We start from the raw sequence: 21,503 nt of genomic DNA on the forward strand, positions 1-21,503 counted from the left end.
TAAAGCCACCAGTAAGGCCCAGGTGTGGAGTAAGACGGTGAAATTTCATGATCTCGTTTTCATTCTACAGCCTTATTACAGTTCTGCCTAGAACTTCTTAGGGGTTTTATGCAATGACCTGAGTATACATCAGCATATCCTAAACATGTCATCCATTACCTGTAACAAACTAAGAAAAATGGTATTTTTATTGCTAGAGGGTCTTTCCCCGTTTAAAGAGTTAGAATACCACCATGCATTATATTCTGAAAAGGTTATCAGTCTTTGTTTTAAGGAAGATGAATCTTGGAGGTAACTCAAAAAAGATGTGTAATATAAACTGCACATTTGCATTGGAAATATTCACAGCTCCTTCTGATGAAGAGTGGATTTTTTCCTACCATCTGCAAAACTGCTAGTTGCAATTCTTACGTGCCTTCCTAGGTCAAATTTCCCTTTTCCTTTCATACATGGGGTAGGTCAATGATCTAATGGTGTCCTGAGCTCCAAATATTATTAGTGTATTTTGGAAAACACGGTAATAGCACTTGGAAATAACACTCAGACTGCATTAATTTTAAGATATATTTAGGCTGACATATACCTTTTTACTGTATAGATATATACAATGAAGAAAGAAAGTGATTTTATGAATTTTAAGTTTCCTAGTTTTAAATGGGTGTGCATGAAAAAACTATTTAAATTTTCATTTAGTTCTTCATGAGAACTAATGTAAACCTACATGTAGTGACCCCAGTTCTCCACATGAGTAAACTGATAGTTTAAATACATCTTTTCAGGTCAATGTTTTAAATGTGATACTTGCAGAATGACTCTTATCCTCATTTAAATCATTGGCCATATTTCCACTGCTTCAAGGGACCAAGGTTTTCAAGATCAGTCTTATATTAATAATTTGAAAACTTTATAAAGAATTATATGAAAGACTTGCAGTATACATCAGAAAAAAAACCCAAAGTTGTAGCTACTCTTCAGTCTGTGAACAAAGATGACCACCCAAATGTCTTTAAAAACAGTGACAGATGATAAGCTTGCTCTGGGAATGTGGTTCTCAGCGTCAAAGCTATTGTTATCCATTGCCCAGATTCATGCTTTTATTCTCCTGATATACCCATAGTACTATTCATAGTTGAGGACGTTTGGGCGGGTTTTCTTGGTTTGGGTTTGTTTTTTTTTCCCCAAAAGGGAAAAAGGAGACAACAGTGAGTTTATCCATCCAATTCTGAGGCTGGATGCTGCCAGGACAAGGCTTGGTGCTTCAGAAAGTTGAGCACCATGAATGCCGAGGGCTACTCACTCCCTCTGGAAATCAAACCTACCATCATCTCTGGTTTGGCACTGTAAGACAAAATGCCCAAATCAAAGGGTGGTGTTCTCTATTTCAGTGACTTCTTGAGTGCTTGGAAGCAAGTATGAAACAAATGCTGCTACTATCCCCTTCTCTAGACCACTGGAAAAATAAAAGGTTTAAACATAAAACATGGTTGTTTTTTCCCCTCTATAAAATGCATAGGAGTTATCATGTTATTTATTTTAAGTGTGTTACGATTTGTGTAATGTCATGACATTAGATATCTGACACACTAATGATTATTAAGTAACTATATTATTTTAGTGTTTACTAAAACTATAGTGGTGGTTAAAGTTAGAGCTGTTGTATGAAGTACATACAAGTGATATTCAGCTTTATTTAAAAAATACAGAACAAATGCACAATTGTTATCCTGTGAAGCACATTTTACAGTAAATGAAGAGCAATGTCATTTCCATCAGAATTTGAAACTAAGGTAACTAAAAATATCATTGATTGCAATTCTATTGTAAAAGTGAAAAAACAAGCACCATATTCTTAAATATAGGCATTTTTACATTCATAAAAATTCAAGGCTTTTCATTTTGGTAGAGCACTTCAAAGAAATACAAATTTGTTGTTTAAGCTGCATCATAATCATTCTATCTACATTTTAAATGCCTAGCAGCATATAATACAGAAATAATCACTACGATGTACATATGAACAAAAAGAAAAGTTAAAATGGATATGAACACTAATGTTTTTTAAAATGATGCACACATAACTATTTTTAAAGATATGTAACACATATTTTGTGCTTACTTTCTGGAAACACAAAAGAAAAAAGCCCTCCTAAACATTCAAATCCTTTATCCTTTGTCCTGACTCCAACTAAACTTGTACTGGTGAAGCTGGAGTTTACCTGGCACAAGGCTCAATGAAAACATACAAAGACAACAGAATTTGTCCAGCTGACGATAAAAATAATGATATATATACATAGTTCTTTGTAATGCATGTCTATGCACAGAAATCCTTCAACTTAGATGACATTAAGGAGTTTGTTGTCTGAAATCAAATGGAAAACAGATCGGGAGATGGTAAAGGCATTCTATTTAGTTTTGGAAAGGTCCAACTATTAAAAATGCAGAGGTCCTCAAAACATATACCAGAAAGAAATCCTAAAGGTACAGGAAATTAAAAACAAATACAAAGATCCTACACTATATGAAATACCACCTGCTCTTTCTGTAAAATAAATGCTTGCCTAAGACTGAGTAATCTCAGTGCTTTCAATGAGCATACTGCAATTTGTGCAAACTTCCTGGCGAGTCTAGGAAGAATTAGGGCCCAAGAGCATTAAAAGGTGCTTTTATTTCTTTTTTATGTAATCAAGTAACACACGCCAACCATCATGTGAATGAAATTCCTACTGTACAAAATGCACCTCAATGTCAAAGGCATCACACCTGATTATAACAATTGCACAGTCCCACACAGATTTCCTGCACTGTCATGGATTTCACCCAAGTTGTTCAGCTTTCAGTATCTCAGGATGCTTATGGCACATCTGATATTGGCACTTACTAAAATCTCCATGAAAACAGTATGCCTTTTATTTCTTAAAAATATATATATCTTTGCATAAATTTTAAAGGAAAGGTGGCTGGACTTGTACATTTATCATCTAATAAAATGCAGAATATACATTTAAGCTTTACCAAGTTTTGCCTCTAAATTCATTGTATCATTTGAAGTTTCTGGATGGCATAGTTAAATTCCTAAGTAAGTACATTAGTAACCCTCTATCACAACTACTGACATTTATTACTGATAATTCTCTAACAGCAGGTAATATAAATGGCTTTAACACATGGTAACATAAACATAACATGACAGATTTCAGGAATCTAACTGGCATTTGTTGTGCAGGAAAAAGCATACTATTATTAACAGAATAGTTTTATCCAGGATAACAGACAATGAAATCTAAGATACCTCGTAAAATTTCCTATTGCAGAATTAGGACTGGAATACCACAAGATCACTTTAGTTAACATGAACTATACAGAAATGTTTTATAACTCTTATCTCTCAGAACAAAAGGATTTACTTGTTCTCCCTTAAATATGCTTTAGCTTGCTTTCTTAAATATAACTAGATAAGAATAATTCCTCTATCTAAAGGCATATCTAGAATGTACCAATACAAATAAAGTTTTTGGAGGATTTTTTCTACAAATGAAGAAAAACCAATAAGCTACCTCCAATAATAGATATTTGGTATTAACACCATTATTATTTGCACAGAACAATTTACAATATCAACAGCTATGTTAAAAAATAACAATGATTTAATTCCACTGGACTTGTGCTTTCAGCTGCTCTCTCGGCAAATACAGACATACAGCAAATGTGAGAACAAAATCAAGATTTGTTTCATACATGGCTCCTTTGTAAGGACCATCATGGCATGTCCTTTGCTCCTGCAAAGTCCCACTAAAACATCTGGAATTTCAAGACTGCATGTACAAATGCATACCAAAATTAGCATAAATATCTTACTTCTGGCTTGTGCTGTTCTTACTCAGCCACTGACTAATAATGACTTTAACTATACACACATATAAATAAGCTTTGCGCAGTTGAAGCAGCCGAGAATACCCAATGACTTTCCTTTAATTTCATTTTGTATCTCATTAGTTAAGAGGATAGTTCCTGTGCTGCTGCTGCTCCCATCTCCCTTAGCAATATTTGTACAGGCACATTCTTTGTTTTTTATATAGTTAATTTCTCTAACAAGGGGGGAGAAATATTGATACAAATGAAAGGGGAAACTGTCAATACACAAAGTGCTGACACATCCATTAGGGAAATAAGCTAGAAAATTTATTTTCTTTAATTATCTCCAGAAGCCTTAGCTAGCACTTGCTTTAGTCAGAAGTTTATTATATTGACAGTATCCCTTCAAAGGAAAATTCCAGTGCAGTATAGAAATTATTTTAACCAGTACATCAAAATCACTATGGTCCAATGTCAGACAGATGCAGATATAGACAGGCATGCACACATACATTCTATATGATGGCCTTGGGAGGGAATGGGGTCTTCCTTGCACATCACAGAACAGCAGCAGTTTGCATCTTGGGAGCCCGGCTCGCCTGCTCTGCAGCATCAGCAACCATAGGAAAAAGTAAGTCTCTGCTTCCCACACACTGAGATGTGTAAGGAATTTTAAAAGAGCTTTCTTTCACTGTAGGCTTGTAAAGACGTCACACAAAAGCTTTACCTGAGCACTGCTGACTTGCTCCCACAGCAATGGCACTTTTTTCAGCTGAGGATTTAAGAGTACTGGGCAAGACAGGTTAAGAATGTCCTCTGAAAGTATAACCACTGAAGAAGCCGTGCTCGTGACAGAGTTGTAGCTGATGAGGAAAAGCATCAGCTTCTCTATTTCAAATACTTGTGGGGTTAAAAACAACAGAACATACATTCATTTACTCAATTTTTTGGTTACTTATAAATAAAATTTTTGTTTTGACGTATCTAAAAATTACTTCCTTGGATTCCTTTCAAGAGCCTGGAAAGTCTTAAATTTCTAATATTTCAAACAAGAACATATCGTTCTTTTGTCATTTTTGGCAAAAAACCATGGGCCCCAGTTGAGAATTACAATTAAAACAGCAGATCCAACTGACACAGACAGCTCTTTCATTCACTGAATAGAGGTATTGAAAATTATCAATAGCTCTAAGAACTGCCCTGAGAATTCCTATCCGTTCCTATCAACCAAATATCTACTTAGCATATCATCTGCTTGCACTAGTCTAAGATGAGATTTGAGTCTTTTTTTAATGGCATTTGTAAAACGATGACGAATTGTGGAAAGAAGTGGCTATAACTTATGATCAGTTCTGGATGGATTAGGATATATTAAAAAACAGTACCCAATTGCCACCTACCCTATAGTTTCTCCTCATCCTCTCTGTCCCATCCATTTTTAAGGACCACCACTCACTAGAACAACAGTCCTTGGGACAACAGCAGTTGCAGTTAGAGGATGTATATGCTGGAACCTCAGTTAGGAGATGGGTGTTTCACCTATTGCATGCCTCTCGTACTTTCAGATTGCTACTCCTAATTCTGAGTAGCCAGTAGAGGCCACTGCTGCAACAGCACACATCTATCCGCTCCCTGCTGCCAGCACTGCAGGACCCTCTCCTCCCAGTTCAAGCTGAGAAGAAAGGCATCGGGCTGTAAACCTCGGACCTGCTCCACGGTGGGATACCAGCCCATTGCAGGGTTCTCCATCAAGAAGCACTTCTCCTTCTGCCCTTCAACGTTTAGGCACACTACTCTCATACAACAACAGAAGTCGTTTTAAGATTGAAAAGCGTGAACCTATTGCTGTGAAAAAGAACAAGAGAGAGACAAAAGAAGCTTAACTGGTTTCTTTTTCTTTTTTCTTTTCCTTTTTTTTTTTTTTGGTGAAATTCCAGAATTCCAGCTATTATAAAAAGTAAGGTGCTTTCCACTGTCAACCAACATAGCTCTCACAGGATCTAAGGTTTTTATATCTAACAACAGAGATTAATACTAATGATTAGTACTGGCAACAGATTGCAACTCTCCATGACAAAGTCCAAGACAGTTCTTACTTTAGAGAAGTTATTTTTATAAATACATTCTTGCAAAATAACTTCATTTTGTGGAATCCTGCATGGGACTTGAGCCTACTACTTGCTGAAAGTGTTAAAATATCTGGGTGCCTTTGACAGGTAACATGACTTTTATGTTGAAAGAAGAACAGTTTCCATTTTCAACAGCTTTAAAATAATTGTTCACCCAGCACTGCTGCAACAACATAAATTAGCATTTGGACATCCTACCCACATGAATAGATTTGTGGGTGTAGGCTTGGCTCACGAAAAACTGCTGTGCTAACGTATGTTTCAGGCTTAGCAAAGCACTGAAACAGTTTTGATGAGGATTTTTTCCAAAGCCTGGGCCTCTGTTTTTTTAACTTCCCCTTCCATCTGAAAAGAAGCCTGGGATTTTGTGCCTGAGGAGAAGCAATGTGTAACAACTAATATCAGAAGTAACAGCTCTGGCACATGATAAAGGAGAAGAAAGTATAGGGGGAATAAGTGAGTATTAAGGAGGAAAATTTGATGACTGCTGTATGTAAGTACCAAATTATGTAGTCAGGGATAAAATCCTGGCCCTTCTGAAATCAAAAGCACAATACTTGCTAAATCACATGCAAATGTCACTGTCAATACAGGTTATTTCCCAGATGCTTGTGCAGAAAACAACATAACTCCCCTTGGGAGTATTATTTTATACACACAGCATCTCTGAAAGGAAAGGAATTCACATAAGTAGAAATCTTGAATACTATTCAGGGGGACTAGAAGTCTTTGAAGTATCTTTACTGCTTGAGATCTCCATGACTACTGATTAGTAAAGGTAAGTAATTATTTCTTTTTACATAAATATATGATCCTCCACTTTTTGCAAAGTATCAGATCTGTACAATTACCATTCATTCTGCAAATACTTCTCAGGCCTGTCTGCAATTTATCTCCTGTGAGAGTTACTTCTGTAGAAAGAAGAGACCTATTAGATTGTGACCAAAACACGTAACGAGATAAGGAGAAGGTACGAAAGGCACTTGTGTTCACAATGCAGTGTCAAATATTCAGAAGTTCTTGCAGGCAGTTCTAAAATTCTTTGTATTTTGTGATTGCCAGTGATTTGGATGACAGTTCAAACAACGCATCCAAATTTTTGCTTGCCAAAGGGTACTTCTCTTGTTTGCTTTATAATTTAAATATTAATGTCCATGCTGTCAGTTCTGAAATGGTGAAGATGGATTAGCAGCTTGTCCAAAATATCAGCCAGGCCTTGTAGTAAACACTTTCAAAAGGCACAATGTCGGCAGAAAGCTTTTGAAATTTCAGTCCGCAAGTAAAATGTCAATTAAAGGTTTAAAAGACTTGTATGTCTGCATAGATTAACATTCACTTGTCCTCTCATGTGCAAGAAATTGATCACTTTCATTTGCATTTTCAGGTTCATTCACTTCTTCCACAGGGTTCTTTTCTTGCAACCCACTATTTTCTGAACAAGAATCGTCATCCCCATCACTACGATGACCTTCAAGACTGTGTCTGATGCCATAAGCAAAGTAAATGAGGAAGCCTTCCAAAAGGAAAAAAAAAAAAAAAAGTTAATAGGGTTTTCAGGCAAGTAGTGCCTTAAAAAGTAGTTAGTTATTAATTCCTGGCTGAACATATTTTCCAAAACAAGTCTCTTCTTCAGGTATCTTAATCAGAGCTCATGCTTTAGGTCTTCCCTGTTTCTATGGAAATTCCAGTGCATCATTTTTGCATAATTAAATGCTCTAATAGGTCATGGAAACTACTATCTCTAATTTATGTCTAGATGGAACTAATAAAATTTTCCATATCTTAAAGGAGAATGACTGATATACTGGGAAGAAACCTGTTACAAACAGGTTTCTGTACAATTTTAGCTATATTTATTAGGAAAAAAATTGTGGCTGATTGAAATTAGTCTTATGACTTTGATTCTTCCTATTACCTCAAAACTGTAATTACAATTTTGACTGCATATAAATACTGGTTCTGAAGCATGCTCTTGTTTTGATCAGAAATATCAGCTGACTTTTATTAAAATGCAGACTTTTTTTAAAATATTTAGAGGAAGAGAATCAAATGTTCTGAGATGGGATTCATGAATCCTAACATAAGAAATGACTGAAATGAACAGAAGTACCTACCAAGTGCCATCCAGAAGCTAAATCTGATCCAAGTGTCTCCACTTAATTGTACCATCAAGTAAATATTTACCAGGATACTGAATGATGGCAAAAATGGCAACAGTGGAACCTAAAAGGAAATATTTAATACATTTGTAATTAATACAGTTTCTTGCATGTCACACTTCAGTTATACAACACAAACTAGAGGTGACACATCTAATCACTAAAAAGGAATTGAAAAAAATAATTTACTGGAATATAGTAAAATTTTCTTTTTCACTGGGTTTAACCACCAGTTTTTACATATCTTAAACTTCTACAATACATTATGTTTAATACATATTCTCTAAGGCTGTGTAGAAAAACTGTTCCAGTTTGTGCTGAACATATACTCATGAATTCCTGTATCTACAGCTGAAAAATACTACATATTTATATATATACCCCTTCTTTCTGAAATGCCCCCCCAGCACCACCAGATTCCTTGACCTTCATCACTATGCTTCATTATTTCCATTAAATACTCCATTAAATAACTGATCTTAAAATGTAAGTGAAAGCTCGAAATGAAAGGATTATACTCTGGGAGGTACAAATTGTATTGTGGTCCAAAGCATTTGTACACTAATCAGGTTCTGAATCGTTTTCCAGTTTCTAAGTGCTTAAATTGAGGTCTAAAATTACTTGGGTCTCAGCAATGTGCACTGTGAGGATGCACCTAAAGGAATACCTGGAAGATCAGTGCTGTCAGATCCACTAGTTGTACTAGCAGCCATTCACGCCAGCGTCAGTGATACAGCCTTTTTCTGCAGCCACGCTCCTATTATGCGTGTCACACATTCAGTCTGTGGGCAATAAAACCCTTTGTCTAGTCCTGAGAAGATCTGAACTGGACTGCAGGTGCTGATGATTCAGCCATGACCATCCGCTGTGCTTACCTTCACCAGAAAACCTGCAATAGTGGCAGTGCAGAAAGACTGCCTGAAAAAGGACCATCTCTCTCTCTCTCTGCCCCTCTCCCACTTGTTAGAATCCATCCAAACCTCTCATTAGAGAATAACACGGAGAATATGTTATTCACCATAAAGGCCACTTTCTGCTGGTTCTGAGGCTGCCTTTGGATGAGGAGAATGGTGACTATGAAGGATGCCACCAACACAGCAAGAAGGCCAATACTCCAGGGCTCCAAGTTAGCAATGAAATTAATCCCGTATGTAGTGAGGACACTCAAGCCACAAACCAAGCAAGCTGTGTGAAAAACAAAATGATGGAAATAGGAAAGAAGTCACTTATTTCTGCATTGAAGAGGAAGTGACTTTTAAGAAGAATGATAGCAGGTCTTCAGTTATGATGAAAATGTTTCTTAATTAAAGGCAAATATACTAGACTACAGATTAGATGCATCAAGAATTATAAAAGCATTCTGCAGAATGACACATTAATTATGACTGAAAGGAGGCACGTTATCACTGGATTTTTAATTTTGTCTTTAATAAAATTACATTATTTATGTTAATGCATTATATGAGTTTGGACAGCTGAATACTTACCTAAGAGACCCACTAAAAAGTTAACAGTAGTTGCAGTCTGCTCAGTAGGTAAACTGGATGGATTAATCAGGGCCTGAAGACTGAAGTGATTCTCTTGTATCATATTTATCTGTGATTCACTTACTGCAGATTCCCTTTCAGATGCAGCCAAAGCTGCTTTTTCTGGAGAATATTTTGGTTGCTCATAGGTTAAACTGGGTTGGTACCTATGCATAAAACAAACAGGATAATAAAAAAAATTAAGTGAAGCAATACGACTCTAGGAATGTATTCAAATACTAAATTCTTTGCAGTAGAGATTTAGAATTTCCCAATTTATAACTGCACTGCAACAGCATGTATTATTAGTCAGTATCATACATAAAAAAACCTACGGCAACTCATCTTTTTTCTGGGTTTGTTTGGGGATTTTTTGGGGCAGTTTTTTAAGCTACGTGAATGCACCAATGAGTCAGATAAATGAGCAGTCTCATACAAAAAGAGGGAACAGGGTCTGGTGGTCAATGGCAGGGAAAGGATAGGGGACCTTCTTTCTGACTTGCTTCCCATACTGTAAGAGGCCTACTAACTGGCATAAACTCAAATTTTACATCTGCTTTGTTAGAATTTAAGTGTGTTTTTAAAAGTGACTTATTTAAAATATGTCTTATGGGATAAAATAGTCTTCTCTTTTAAAGTGTAAATTATTGCAACAATGAATTTGAGCTGAATTTAAGCTGTTACACTTTTCAAAGTTAATTACTTAGCCTTAAGTAGTAAAGATGGACTTTTTAAGTTAAAAAGAGCAATACATAATAAAGTGAGCTGTAGCTACCAATATAGCAGTATTATTCCACAGCTTTACAAATAGAACAGATACCAGAGTTTACTGACAGGTATTTATAATCTCACTCATTGAGAGGTAATATTTGCACTCTCTTCTAGGGCTGCCACATCTTGAAACACTTGCCTGGTTTTATGTTTCTGAGTAGGGTAATACAAAGAAACTATCTGAACTTGTTCATCCTGTGAACTACCTAATCTACCCCTTTCACCTATAGCCCCCACAATGTAATAGGCCTGATGTACAGCCCAGATTGTATTCATATCAAAATATCATTCACTGATTCATCGTACACAAGCTTACATCTAGTACCTTTGGGACCAATGCTTGGACCGATACATCTGGAAAATAAAAGGTGCCTAGATTTCATATGAAGCTTTGACTTGACTAACTGCTATAGTGACATGACAATATATCATTTTTTTCTTTGATGAGTCACACTTCTTAGTAGTCAGTTATATGCATACAGCTAATTTTTAAAAATTTAGCTATCTAGCAAAAAACATACCCTGTAAATGTCACTTCTGTTTATATACTGACCAACACACAATAAACCACAGTAGAATACAAAGGATGTTTTTGACTCACCTAAGAATAAGGACACAGGTTGCCACAAGTGAATAAGCAAGAAGTGTACCTATAGACATCATGTCCACTAAAGCCTTTAGGTCAAACAGAAATGCCATTATAGCTAAAAAAGAAAAGAAAACACAAAATTTGTATGAGGCTGACATAGAATCATAGAATTGTTTAGGTTGGAAAAGACCTTTAAGCTCATCGAGTCCAACCGTAAGTGCTAAGATCAATATTAAAAAATATTAAGAAATAAGATTTTAAAATCTGTCCACAGTGTAACTTTACATTGTTCTACTGACAGCAATATGAATGAAATCACGGTAATCCTTAAAAACACATGTTTTAAGTCATCATCAACATTCCCAAACCTAATTCCCTACAGTTGGGAATCTCATTGATATAGATATGCACTGATGAGCCATACAGTCATGCTGCATAATCAAGCGATTAGTATTGGATTTATTTGGACATAAGTATTTGCACACACAGCTTGTTGAATTGGGGCCACATTAAAAATACATTTTTACAGATTAAGGTTCAGATCCTTCAACAGAATCTCACCAAAGCTGAGAGGATGGATCCCACTGCAAAACTGGGGAAAAATTATCACACCCAGTAGGTCACCGGTATGTAAAATTTCTGCTGAGCAGAGAAAGAGCTCAATGTAAAGAGGACTTTCAGGAGTTGTCTCAAATAAAATAGTTTTGTGGGGTTTTTAAAAGTTATTATCTTACAAAAAAACATTAAGTGGCTTTCAGGAGAGGCCATCAAAATCTCACAAGAATTAATATTCTTAAGATCACTGAAATCAGACACAGAAAATTCCATGATACTGAGAGTAATTATAGCAGTCTTTGAGTTTATAAAAGCTAATGCCACATTCTTTCGGAGATTCTGGAATGTCTTTTTTTGTCTATGCTGTTTGCACACAGACGCACAGAGTTTATAAAGAAATTAGCACAAGCCACCACTAAATGAAAGGCTAATGCTAACTGATGTGAAATATATGTGGTCAAAGAACCTCTTAAAATAAAAACATTATTGAGATGCAGAAAGAATCTAAAAATACTTAATGTTTTGAATCATCAGTATTCCCAACATCAAAAGAAACTATTAAACATAACCTTTATAAACTGTATGTATATGCACAAACAAATTGTTCTATATTCAGAAATACTTATATATAATATTTATGTTACGTCCTTGTTAATATATTTGTAGGCAGGTGTATAAGTGCACAAACACACAAACACACATTTCCCTGGTATTTGATCCTGAAGGAAAAAGCAAAATGTGATTTGCTGAGAACAAGACTGCTGTGTTGCAGAAGTTTTATTTCATCTGTGAGTCTCCTTTTCCAATGAAGGAAGGAATACCGTCTTGTTTTCTTTAATGATGGTGGATGTTCCAAAATCCAAGAGGTCGTTTACGGGGTAGATTTCTGAATACCTCACCGCTTTGCACGCTCAAAAGAGCATAGGTAAGCAAAGCTGACGAAGAACAGACCTACTATAACCTCATGTACAGTGTCTGTATTTAATTTTTAATCCTAGCTTTGAAAGGCTACTTTGTAGCCCAGAATATTCTTTTACATTAGACCCGAACTGAAAAATGCCTGTAAGTTTCCGACTAAGAAAAAAAGACACAGCATCACTTTTCCACCTCTCTTCATTCTACTCCAAGAAACAACGTTAGATAATTCATGGTGAAACCTTGGACTGACACCAAAACGTTTCGCTATGTGCAGTTTTGCAATCATGATTACTACCTGTGAAAAGGTAAGTCACAGTAATAGCATGTGACAGTTGCCTCCGCTGTAGTCTTGGCCTGGTAACTTTAATTAAGGGGCAGAACATCTAATTGCCTTAACGTTTCTTAAAGCTATGAAACTGTCCATGCTATGAATGAACAGAAAAGTCAGATAATATAAGCTGTTGCATACATCCATAACTATTCTGGCAAAACTATTCATGACCACAAGTTACCAAATATGCATCTTTTTAAAAATACCAGCTGTCTTCAGGTAAGTTGTTGACACACCAAACTCCCCAAACTGTCTAAAAGCAGTCCAAGTGACGGCTGCTGCGTAGCTATAATCAGGGCTGTATAACTATATCAGTCAGTTTACCAGCTGGGTAATATGGTTTTCTTTCTCCTCATCATTACTGTGATTTCAGATAAAGATGTTCATTTCATCCTACATAACTGCACTTCCAAATTGTTTTAGGGGAATAAGTGAATGTTATAAATTCAAATAATGTAAAGTCAAAACAACAAAAGTAATTCTAAGCAATTTATTTGTACTCTGTCCAAAGAAAAGGGAACTGATTAATAACTGATAATGCTTCATGTGGGAACTATCCAGGCAGTGACTGTGCCTTCCCACATTATTATCAAGTACCCGGTGTGGGCAGTTCCAGTCTTGTGGCATCTGAGGATGACCCTGACTATAAATAATAATATTTTAGTCTCAGTTTGGAACCTCTTATTTGATATCAATTTTAGCCCGGGTTGCTAAATGTTATAAGGCATGTATTTCAGATTTGAATTACTTTTAAGGTTTATTTATTTGCCTTTGAGTTAAATACTTCTAGAGCTTCCAGTTTTCCTGGGTAATTAGACATCCCACTGAAATGACAATGAAATTTGGGCATAGGTACATGTACATCTGCGAGAAGTATGGACAAAAGTGAAACAGTTTACCACAATTTTGTAAGCCTATACAAAACCAGAATCATTTTCTTTAGAAGAAAATTTTAAAATCTTTGTATTTTACACAAAAGTTGATCCTGCTGCGAATGTACAATTTTTTTCTCATGTCTTATAATAAAAAACCATGACAATTATTTTCCCCCCTTATAGATGTGATAAATTTATAGATTTCAGATAAGGAAACCTTGTAAGTAGAGCATCAGCCTAAGGGACCCAGATTAAATAACAAGCTTATTCACCATACAAGAGGCCAATATTAAAAAAAAAAAAACTAAAAAAAAAAAAATTTAATTCTGTGACATTAAGGACATCACCACCACCATGATTGGCATGATCTGGAGTTCTTACACCCTTTGATTACTCAGTAATTTTATTCCCATTGTACATGCAAGGGAAATTAACAAGCAGCCCTTTTCAAAAATATAAAGTACCATGCACGTGCATAGAGTGTTTAAATCTCAGTTTTAAGTAACACGGGCTTTGAGAGCTTACCAGAGATGACCCCTGCTGTCAAGGTGGCAGAAACTGGTGCCTGCCTCTTACTCACTTTGGCAAGAAAACTAAAGAGTAAACCATCGCGTGCCATGGCAAACAGAATTCGGGGCAAAGGGAACATAGAGCCGAGAAGACTAGAACAGAAAAATGTATAGTTCAAATACAGGTTATTAAAAGCACAATGCTTTACTGATAAACCCAACTACACAAAAAGAAAGCTTGGAAGAGTTAATGGGTTTAGGTATAGTTTTGGTTTAGGCTCTGTGTTGCTGCTCTTGGTTTTTTGTTTGGTTGACTGATGTTCTTGGTTTTAGGTTGTTGTTTGTTTTGACCTGGGCTTTGAAAGCACTTGAGATTAACCAATGCATACAAAATCTGTGGTAGAGAAAAGTTTTACTGGTAGCCTACTTTACCTGGCAACAATCAGATTTGATCATTTCAGTCCAAAGCAAATCAAAGCTGCACAACAGTGGTTTATTTCCATATATGCAATGTGCTTAGCAGTGCACTTTTCTTTACAAGGATCAACTCTTAGTCTCACCTGCTACTGCACCAGACGATAGAGTAGCAACTAGTGGGGTCTTCGTTTTGGAACTGATTTGAGCTAGACATTTGAAAAGCAACCCATCCTTCGCCATAGCATAGATTACACGTGGCATTGGGAAAATGGATCCAAGAAGACTGAGTAAAAAGCAAACACATGCAACATGGCAAACACAGTTCATGCAGAGTTGTATCATGGACAAGAAAAAAAATGTTAATTAATGGCATGTATAGAAACAAAATTTATGATTGTAAGACAAAACCAGAAAGCCCCACAGCCCAAGATACTACAGATCAGACACAAAGAGAATTTTTTTTTCCCTGTAAAGTCGATTGCTTTTTTCTTTCTTTTAATTAACATAGGTAATAGAATTGCTTCATCAGAGACAATTCAGATTAGCAAAGTAACTCTTGCCATCACTGTAGTTCTTGGGTATTAGTGGACCAGGAACATGTTCCAGGTCACACTAACTATGCAATTAAGCTTTAGTATTCCTGGAGAAAGTCTGTCAGTCAGCAGCAGCAAATCAATAAGCATTAGCAGCATCTCTTACACTCTACTTTTCCATGTGAGGCTGCTGATTAACAGTAATTCAAAGTAAGCACCATATAGTTATACTTGGGCACATTATTTCTTTCAATTAAAGCACCTCTAGCCAAGCTTCATTAAGATCGTTTCTTTTTTTGGAAGAAGCAAAGCTAATTAATTTAGATTTGTTATTAGCAGAACACAGAAAGCTTTTAAACTCTTGATAACTCGAAGCTCTTTTGAAACATACTTCTTTAATTAGGTGGTTTCTTTCCCTCAAAGCGAAATAATTGTAATTAAGACAACCAAAAACATTGAAAAGACAAAAGGCAAAATCATAGCCAGTATAACCTCTGCAGCAAGCACACTAGTTTTTAACCAGGTGAATGGTTGCCTTTCTTACTTTAGGGAATCGACTGTGTCACTTACAGAAGGCACAGCTATTACATACCACAGATGCTATGTACCTCCAGTAATGCTCGTGAGACACAAGTGTTAAGGTTAAACACACATGAGAAGTTTCATTGCGCATGAACTGATTTTGATATATGAATGTCCCTTCCAAAAAAGAATGTTTCCTGAATAAGGGTGACAATTGATTTTTCAAATAAGGGTACTGTTAAAATCCACTGCCAAATTTTTTGCTGTTGTGGCTTTGTAAAATTTATTTGTCCTACCCCTCTTTAAGTACATTCACAAATAACAGAAATATTAACAAGCATCTTTACCCTGAGGAAACAATTCATGACATAACATAATAAGAGGTAACTATATGGACCAAAAGCAATGATCCCAACTTCTTTTCTTAATTATACCTCTAAACTGAGGAATATGAAATATAATTTCCTTTGTTTTGTTCTAAACTGACATCAGTCAATACACTGAAAGATTAACCTCTCTGTATAAGTAAATACAATTCTTCAGAACACACTGGAAAAAAAGACCAACAGTTCAAATTTCTGCAAAAGCGTTTTACCATCTCAGTTAATTTTGTTTTCCAGTATTAATGTATTTAATCTAGTTTCTGCTTATAGATCACTTTTACTATTTATCAATATAGAGGAAAAATTCAGTAAAACCCTCCAAACTGAGGGGACCATGACAACTAGATAGAAAATAACTATAATCCCAGAATGAACTGTGTAACTATGACATTATTCAGTCAGCCCAACAATTCTTTTAATGTCATTCCTTTTTCCATCCCCTCCTACAACAAAGTATTCCTTTCCTTTAAACCACTGTCCACAATCAGCGTGCTCATCTTCAGGCTAATGCTTACAGGGTTATCTCAGAGTGCTGTCAGCATTAGTGCTTCAACAGACATGTCGTTTTCCTTTGTGGAAAGGCAGCCAGCATTCTTACCACTGAAGCTCATGTAAATGACTTCAGGTAGAAGATTGGCATCAGCATTTTTCTATCCCTAAATTCAAGTATCAAGCAATTTTCAGTTCTATGAAAGTATTTATACCACATTACAACAGGGGTGTAGTACGTATGATAACATATTAATATATCTCATGACCTCCCATATCTTTTTAATCAAAATAACACATTAAGGTTACATCCACAGTTTCACAAAGGGGAATAAATTATAATATTTTCACAGCTATAATCTATAGCTCAATACCCACACAGAAACCACAGGATGATGTCAGAAGACAGACTGGCTACTGGAGGAAAACAGAGACAGGCAACGAAGATGAGGAGTGGAGCTAGTTAATCATCTCTTCAATTTTGCCTGCAAATACACAGAGCCCATAAAGCTGCTGAGTCATTGGGAGTGGACAGCAAGAAAGGACAAAATGGGTAAGGTTTATTTTATCAGTTAATAAAGACAACTTTGAGGTTGTATGTCTGAAAATGCTTATTTTAATAAAAAAAAACTTTTGGGTAGTAAACCGAAGAGGTAGACTTCAATAACAGTATAGTTTAAAAAAGGAACTTAAATTAATGCACCTACTGTGATCAAGACCTGCTTAAGTCTAAAACATGCTTATAATGCTTATTGCTAATCCTTTGCATGAACTGAGCCTTCAAAATGAATGCATGAACATATATTTAAATGTCATATATTATCCATCAGCTTTTCCCAATAAAATTAGTTTTTCAATGTCTTTACCTTGTAGACAAAGCACAGAGGGATCCTACTGCTACAACATATTTCGCAGGACCCCATCCAACATATTCGAATGCTACTGGCAGAGGACTTTTCTCATCTAGTAGATAGTATGGCATCATAAGTGTCAGTGCAGCTGAAACCCCAAAATAGGCCATGAAACAGACAAGCAGGGACACCACAATTCCTATGGGTATGGCTTTCTGAGGATTCTTGACCTCTTCTCCTGAAAAAAGGAAAAAAAAATAACCCACCAAAAATTCTTACTCATTTCTACCTTCAGCTTTAAAAGATAACATCAAATACAAATCATTTATTAATCTAAGCTATGGGAATCATATTTGTAATAAAAGTTTTAAAAATCTGTATAAAATAAGCACAGTGACACAGAACAAAACTCAGTATTTTGTTGCCAGAAATAGCACTAAAAAAAATAGAGGTAAACTACAGAACATAAAATACATTCTGTATTTAGAGTACTCAAAGCCCATAATTTCTAATTATTTACCTACAGTTTATAAGTTCAATGTACTCGTTTCCTATCAGCCATATACAAGCCAGCCTTTAGGAGAGATACCTCATCTCAGAAAACTCTAAAAGTGAGCAGGTGATTAATATGATTTGGGCAGAAAAAAATTGTATAGTAAGCACTTCCCAGACTTAGAAAGCAACAATTAATTTCTTTAGAACAGGAATAAAATAAGTAAAAACTCCTCCTCCCTCCCAGAACGATAGCCACATTCAGGAATGAACTCAGGCTCATTCTACATGGACTGAAGGAAGTTTAGGAGAAAGCAAAGGAAGAACAACAGTAGACAGATTGTTATGTTTGTGGGTTTGGTTTCTTTTTACAAAAACCCCATGTTATACATATATACTTATATGTATATACACACACATATAGGTACTATACCAGTTGTTGCAATGCAGTCAAATCCTACAAAAGCATAAAAACAGGTTGCAGCACCAGCCAATGTTCCTGTGAAACCATATGGCATAAAGCCACCACTCCCGTATATACTTGTCACATTCTCACAGGATGAGCAATTCCTATAAAGAACAAAAATACAGCAGAAAAAAAACTTATTTATTATTGGTAGAACAAACACATGCATCTTCCTCCCCTACCACTCTGGAAAAACATGTTAAAATGCTCTTGTCAAGACAGAGTTCTGCTTTACAAAACTGCATGAGAAGACATTTTTATGTCAAAGCTCCTAAGAAAGACAAAAATTACAGTAAATGGAAGAATACCAGAATTGAGTAACTATCATCTTACTCACTTTGCAGTTTATGGCAAAACACATTAAAACACTAATGGTGTAGGCAACTCTTGCAGTCATACTCACATACTGCAGTTAATACATGGCTTAAGGACGAGAAGCCAGTAACCTCTGAAATGGCTACAGACAACAGTATTGAAATAAGATGATTTTTTAAAGGAAACTACAAACAAGAAAATAAAATATATTTTTAAGGGAATAAAAAGTTTATCATTCCCAGCAACAGAGCTATTAGTTGAGATATTACCTGCAATACCACTAAAGCAAGTATAACAGAAAATTGTTTGGAATATGAGCAAGGAAATTGATTTTAAAAAAATAAAAATTACTCTGTTTCTGCAGTAAGGTTTATGAGATACTCTTCACTTATTTTCCAGTTGCCAGCATCTCCTTTCACAAAACCAGAAATCATAACGAAGAGCAGGACCAAGATGTTAATAGCAGTGAAAATTTTGTTCACCCATGCAGATTCTTTTACTCCAAAAGATAAAAGACCTATAAAAGAAAAATATTTTATAGATGTGAATGATCCCTTAAATTAATAAAATTACATTTTATAGAAGATATACATGCAAGTACTATGAATAATACTAAAAAAACAGTACTATATTTTATACTTCTAAAAAGCAGTATCACAAATTTCCTAGACTCTTTGACAGCATGGCAGTAGGCAAATGTATTGGAAACCACAAACCAGAAAGCTTCTTTAATTGTATTCTTTGAGTATTTAAAAGTATTTTGAGCAATTGTTACTTACTGCTTTTCTAAGATTCCAATTCATATCTCTATTTTATGCGATGGAGCAAAAATAGGTACAAGAATTCTATGCCTAGTAAAAACAGATTGGTAGAATCTATTCCTTATAGGACAATTACTCATTAGATTAATAAAATAAGCAAAATTATTAGATAATAATGTAATCTGTTCACTCTAAGTTTTTCAGGACATATCCATCACAGAGTAAAAGTCCCATTTCCTAGCTCATTAATAAAACCTTTAAAAGAAATGCATGCCTCCTGTTCATAAACACTGATTCATAGAGATTCTAGAGAACAGTCTGATACAAAATATGCACGCCTGAGGTTGCAGAGTAGTACATTTAAACAATCTGAAAGTTATTCCATCAGGATCCTACTGTGTCAGTAGATTTGTAACAACTGTAAGTGTACTAACAGTTTAATGGAAGAGCAGGCAGTGAGCAGATCAGGAAAAATTAAATACAATGGGAAAGCCTCCACAGGTTCTTTGCACTCTAAGCATTTCCACTAATATCACATACATGCTTTCCCTCATTATTTAGAGATTAAGTCTGAAAATTTTAAGCCTCTCAAGATAATGTCTAAAAGATTTCTGACTCTGTTAATGAGACATTTGCTCTCTTATCACAACACAGAATTTATCATATGAGCAGCTCGAGTTTTCTTCACCAATGGCATTTTTATTGGAAATAGGTGTATGCTTTCTTTAGCTCAATTTTTCCCAAGAAGGTAGTGTCTCAATCAGTCTAATACAGTATGAAACAGAGCGTATACATTTTTTTAAAGTCCTTTCTGTAAGAAAAAAAAAATCCCCAAACCAGATTTCTGTGTGCTTTCCCTTGTGCTTAGCACATAACATTTTCTGTAAAACATCATCTGCTACTCCTATGATTCAGCTTTGCGCAGCTCAGAATCCAATTACTGTATCATGCTCAGCCTACACAGTCCTGAGCCATCCCCACTGCCCCTCCTCTCAGCAGCGGTGAATTCCACCCAGTTCATTTACTGGTGGTTTGGCTGCTTACTACAGAGACCTGGAGGGATAATTTGCAGCACGAGCAGAAGAGAAGTGAAGAAGGAATGATGGTGGGGGTGAAAAGACAGGATATAAATGAAAACTCAGGAGCAGAGGTGAACCACAGGAGAAACATGTCCTCTTCTATCAAGAATCTCTACTTCTTATGTTAGGAAGCAGCAGTGGCAGAGGACAAAACAAAAAAGGTGGCAGCATCTATACTAGCATTTTATAGTTCGGTTTGTGAGTTTCAGTGTTCTGCTTTTCAAAATGTTATTTTTTTCCTCCTTCCTTCGGAAGAGGTGAAACTGAAAGGTTTGTTCCAGCTACATACCAAATTCATTCCCATCCCTCCTGAAGACATAAGGGTCTGAGTTGGTCCTATAAGCAACTCTGAGCCACAAACATGGCAGGATGCTGGACTAAACCTTGTCTAGCAAACTCCCTGATCTTCCTAAGTGTGGGAACTCATCTTGCTATGTCCAGAGGCCTAACAAAAGCTTCAGATGCACTGGTCACTCATTCTAGCATTAGGAGTTGAACAGAAACATTTTCCTAGGTACCGAGTCCAAAAAAGCCACTCATAACAGAATAACAGAAGAGGAGGTTATACCCATATAACTTAGTTTCACTTTCAGAGAATAAAAGCTCCTGCTTTTGTTTGATCTAAAGACAGACTGAACATGACAAATATTTGAGATATGGGTAAGACCTCTACTGAATACTGAAATGTATTGGCTGAAAACAAACTATACACTTTAGAAAACACTGCTTCCTTCATGCCTGGTGGCAGTAAGAACATTTCCTTGTAGAGAGCAATTGTTAAATGCGAACATGCAAATAAGTTGCAGTATTTCTGAGCTTTCTGATTCCTCAAAAAGCAGACAGTTGGTGTCAATTTTTGTGATTTAAAAACATGATACATAAGGAATGATGAAAAAGAAACAGAACGGAGTGGAGCAGACATGAAAGGTTTACTCAGATTTCAAATTGGTCTGCTGGGCCATGCCAGTACCTTGGAGT

General features: G+C 35.8%; 1 protein-coding gene across 6 annotated transcripts in view; it reads right to left on the minus strand.

Moving 5' to 3' along the window:
* Window positions 1-1,664: 1,664 nt before the first annotated feature.
* Window positions 1,665-21,503, minus strand: part of SLC7A2 (solute carrier family 7 member 2) — a 66,948-nt gene continuing 47,109 nt past the window's right edge. For 4 of the 6 annotated variants that reach the window (XM_069789192.1, XM_069789176.1, XM_069789199.1 and 1 more), the window contains exons 4-12: window positions 19,037-19,202; window positions 18,338-18,474; window positions 17,428-17,650; window positions 14,778-14,917; window positions 11,042-11,144; window positions 9,631-9,836; window positions 9,162-9,328; window positions 8,099-8,207; window positions 4,161-7,497 (exon numbers count right to left, since the gene is read on the minus strand). In XM_069789192.1, the coding sequence (XP_069645293.1) occupies window positions 7,310-7,497; window positions 8,099-8,207; window positions 9,162-9,328; window positions 9,631-9,836; window positions 11,042-11,144; window positions 14,778-14,917; window positions 17,428-17,650; window positions 18,338-18,474; window positions 19,037-19,202 (1,439 nt within the window). In that variant the 3' untranslated portion in view covers window positions 4,161-7,309. Of the gene's footprint in view, window positions 7,498-8,098; window positions 8,208-9,161; window positions 9,329-9,630; window positions 9,837-11,041; window positions 11,145-14,233; window positions 14,371-14,777; window positions 14,918-17,427; window positions 17,651-18,337; window positions 18,475-19,036; window positions 19,203-21,503 lie in introns of all 6 variants that reach the window. The other 2 variants (XR_011325769.1, XM_069789213.1) reach the window with 2 other exon arrangements.

This window comes from Haliaeetus albicilla, chromosome 1 (assembly GCF_947461875.1).
Source record: "Haliaeetus albicilla chromosome 1, bHalAlb1.1, whole genome shotgun sequence".
NCBI lineage: Eukaryota > Metazoa > Chordata > Aves > Accipitriformes > Accipitridae > Haliaeetus > Haliaeetus albicilla.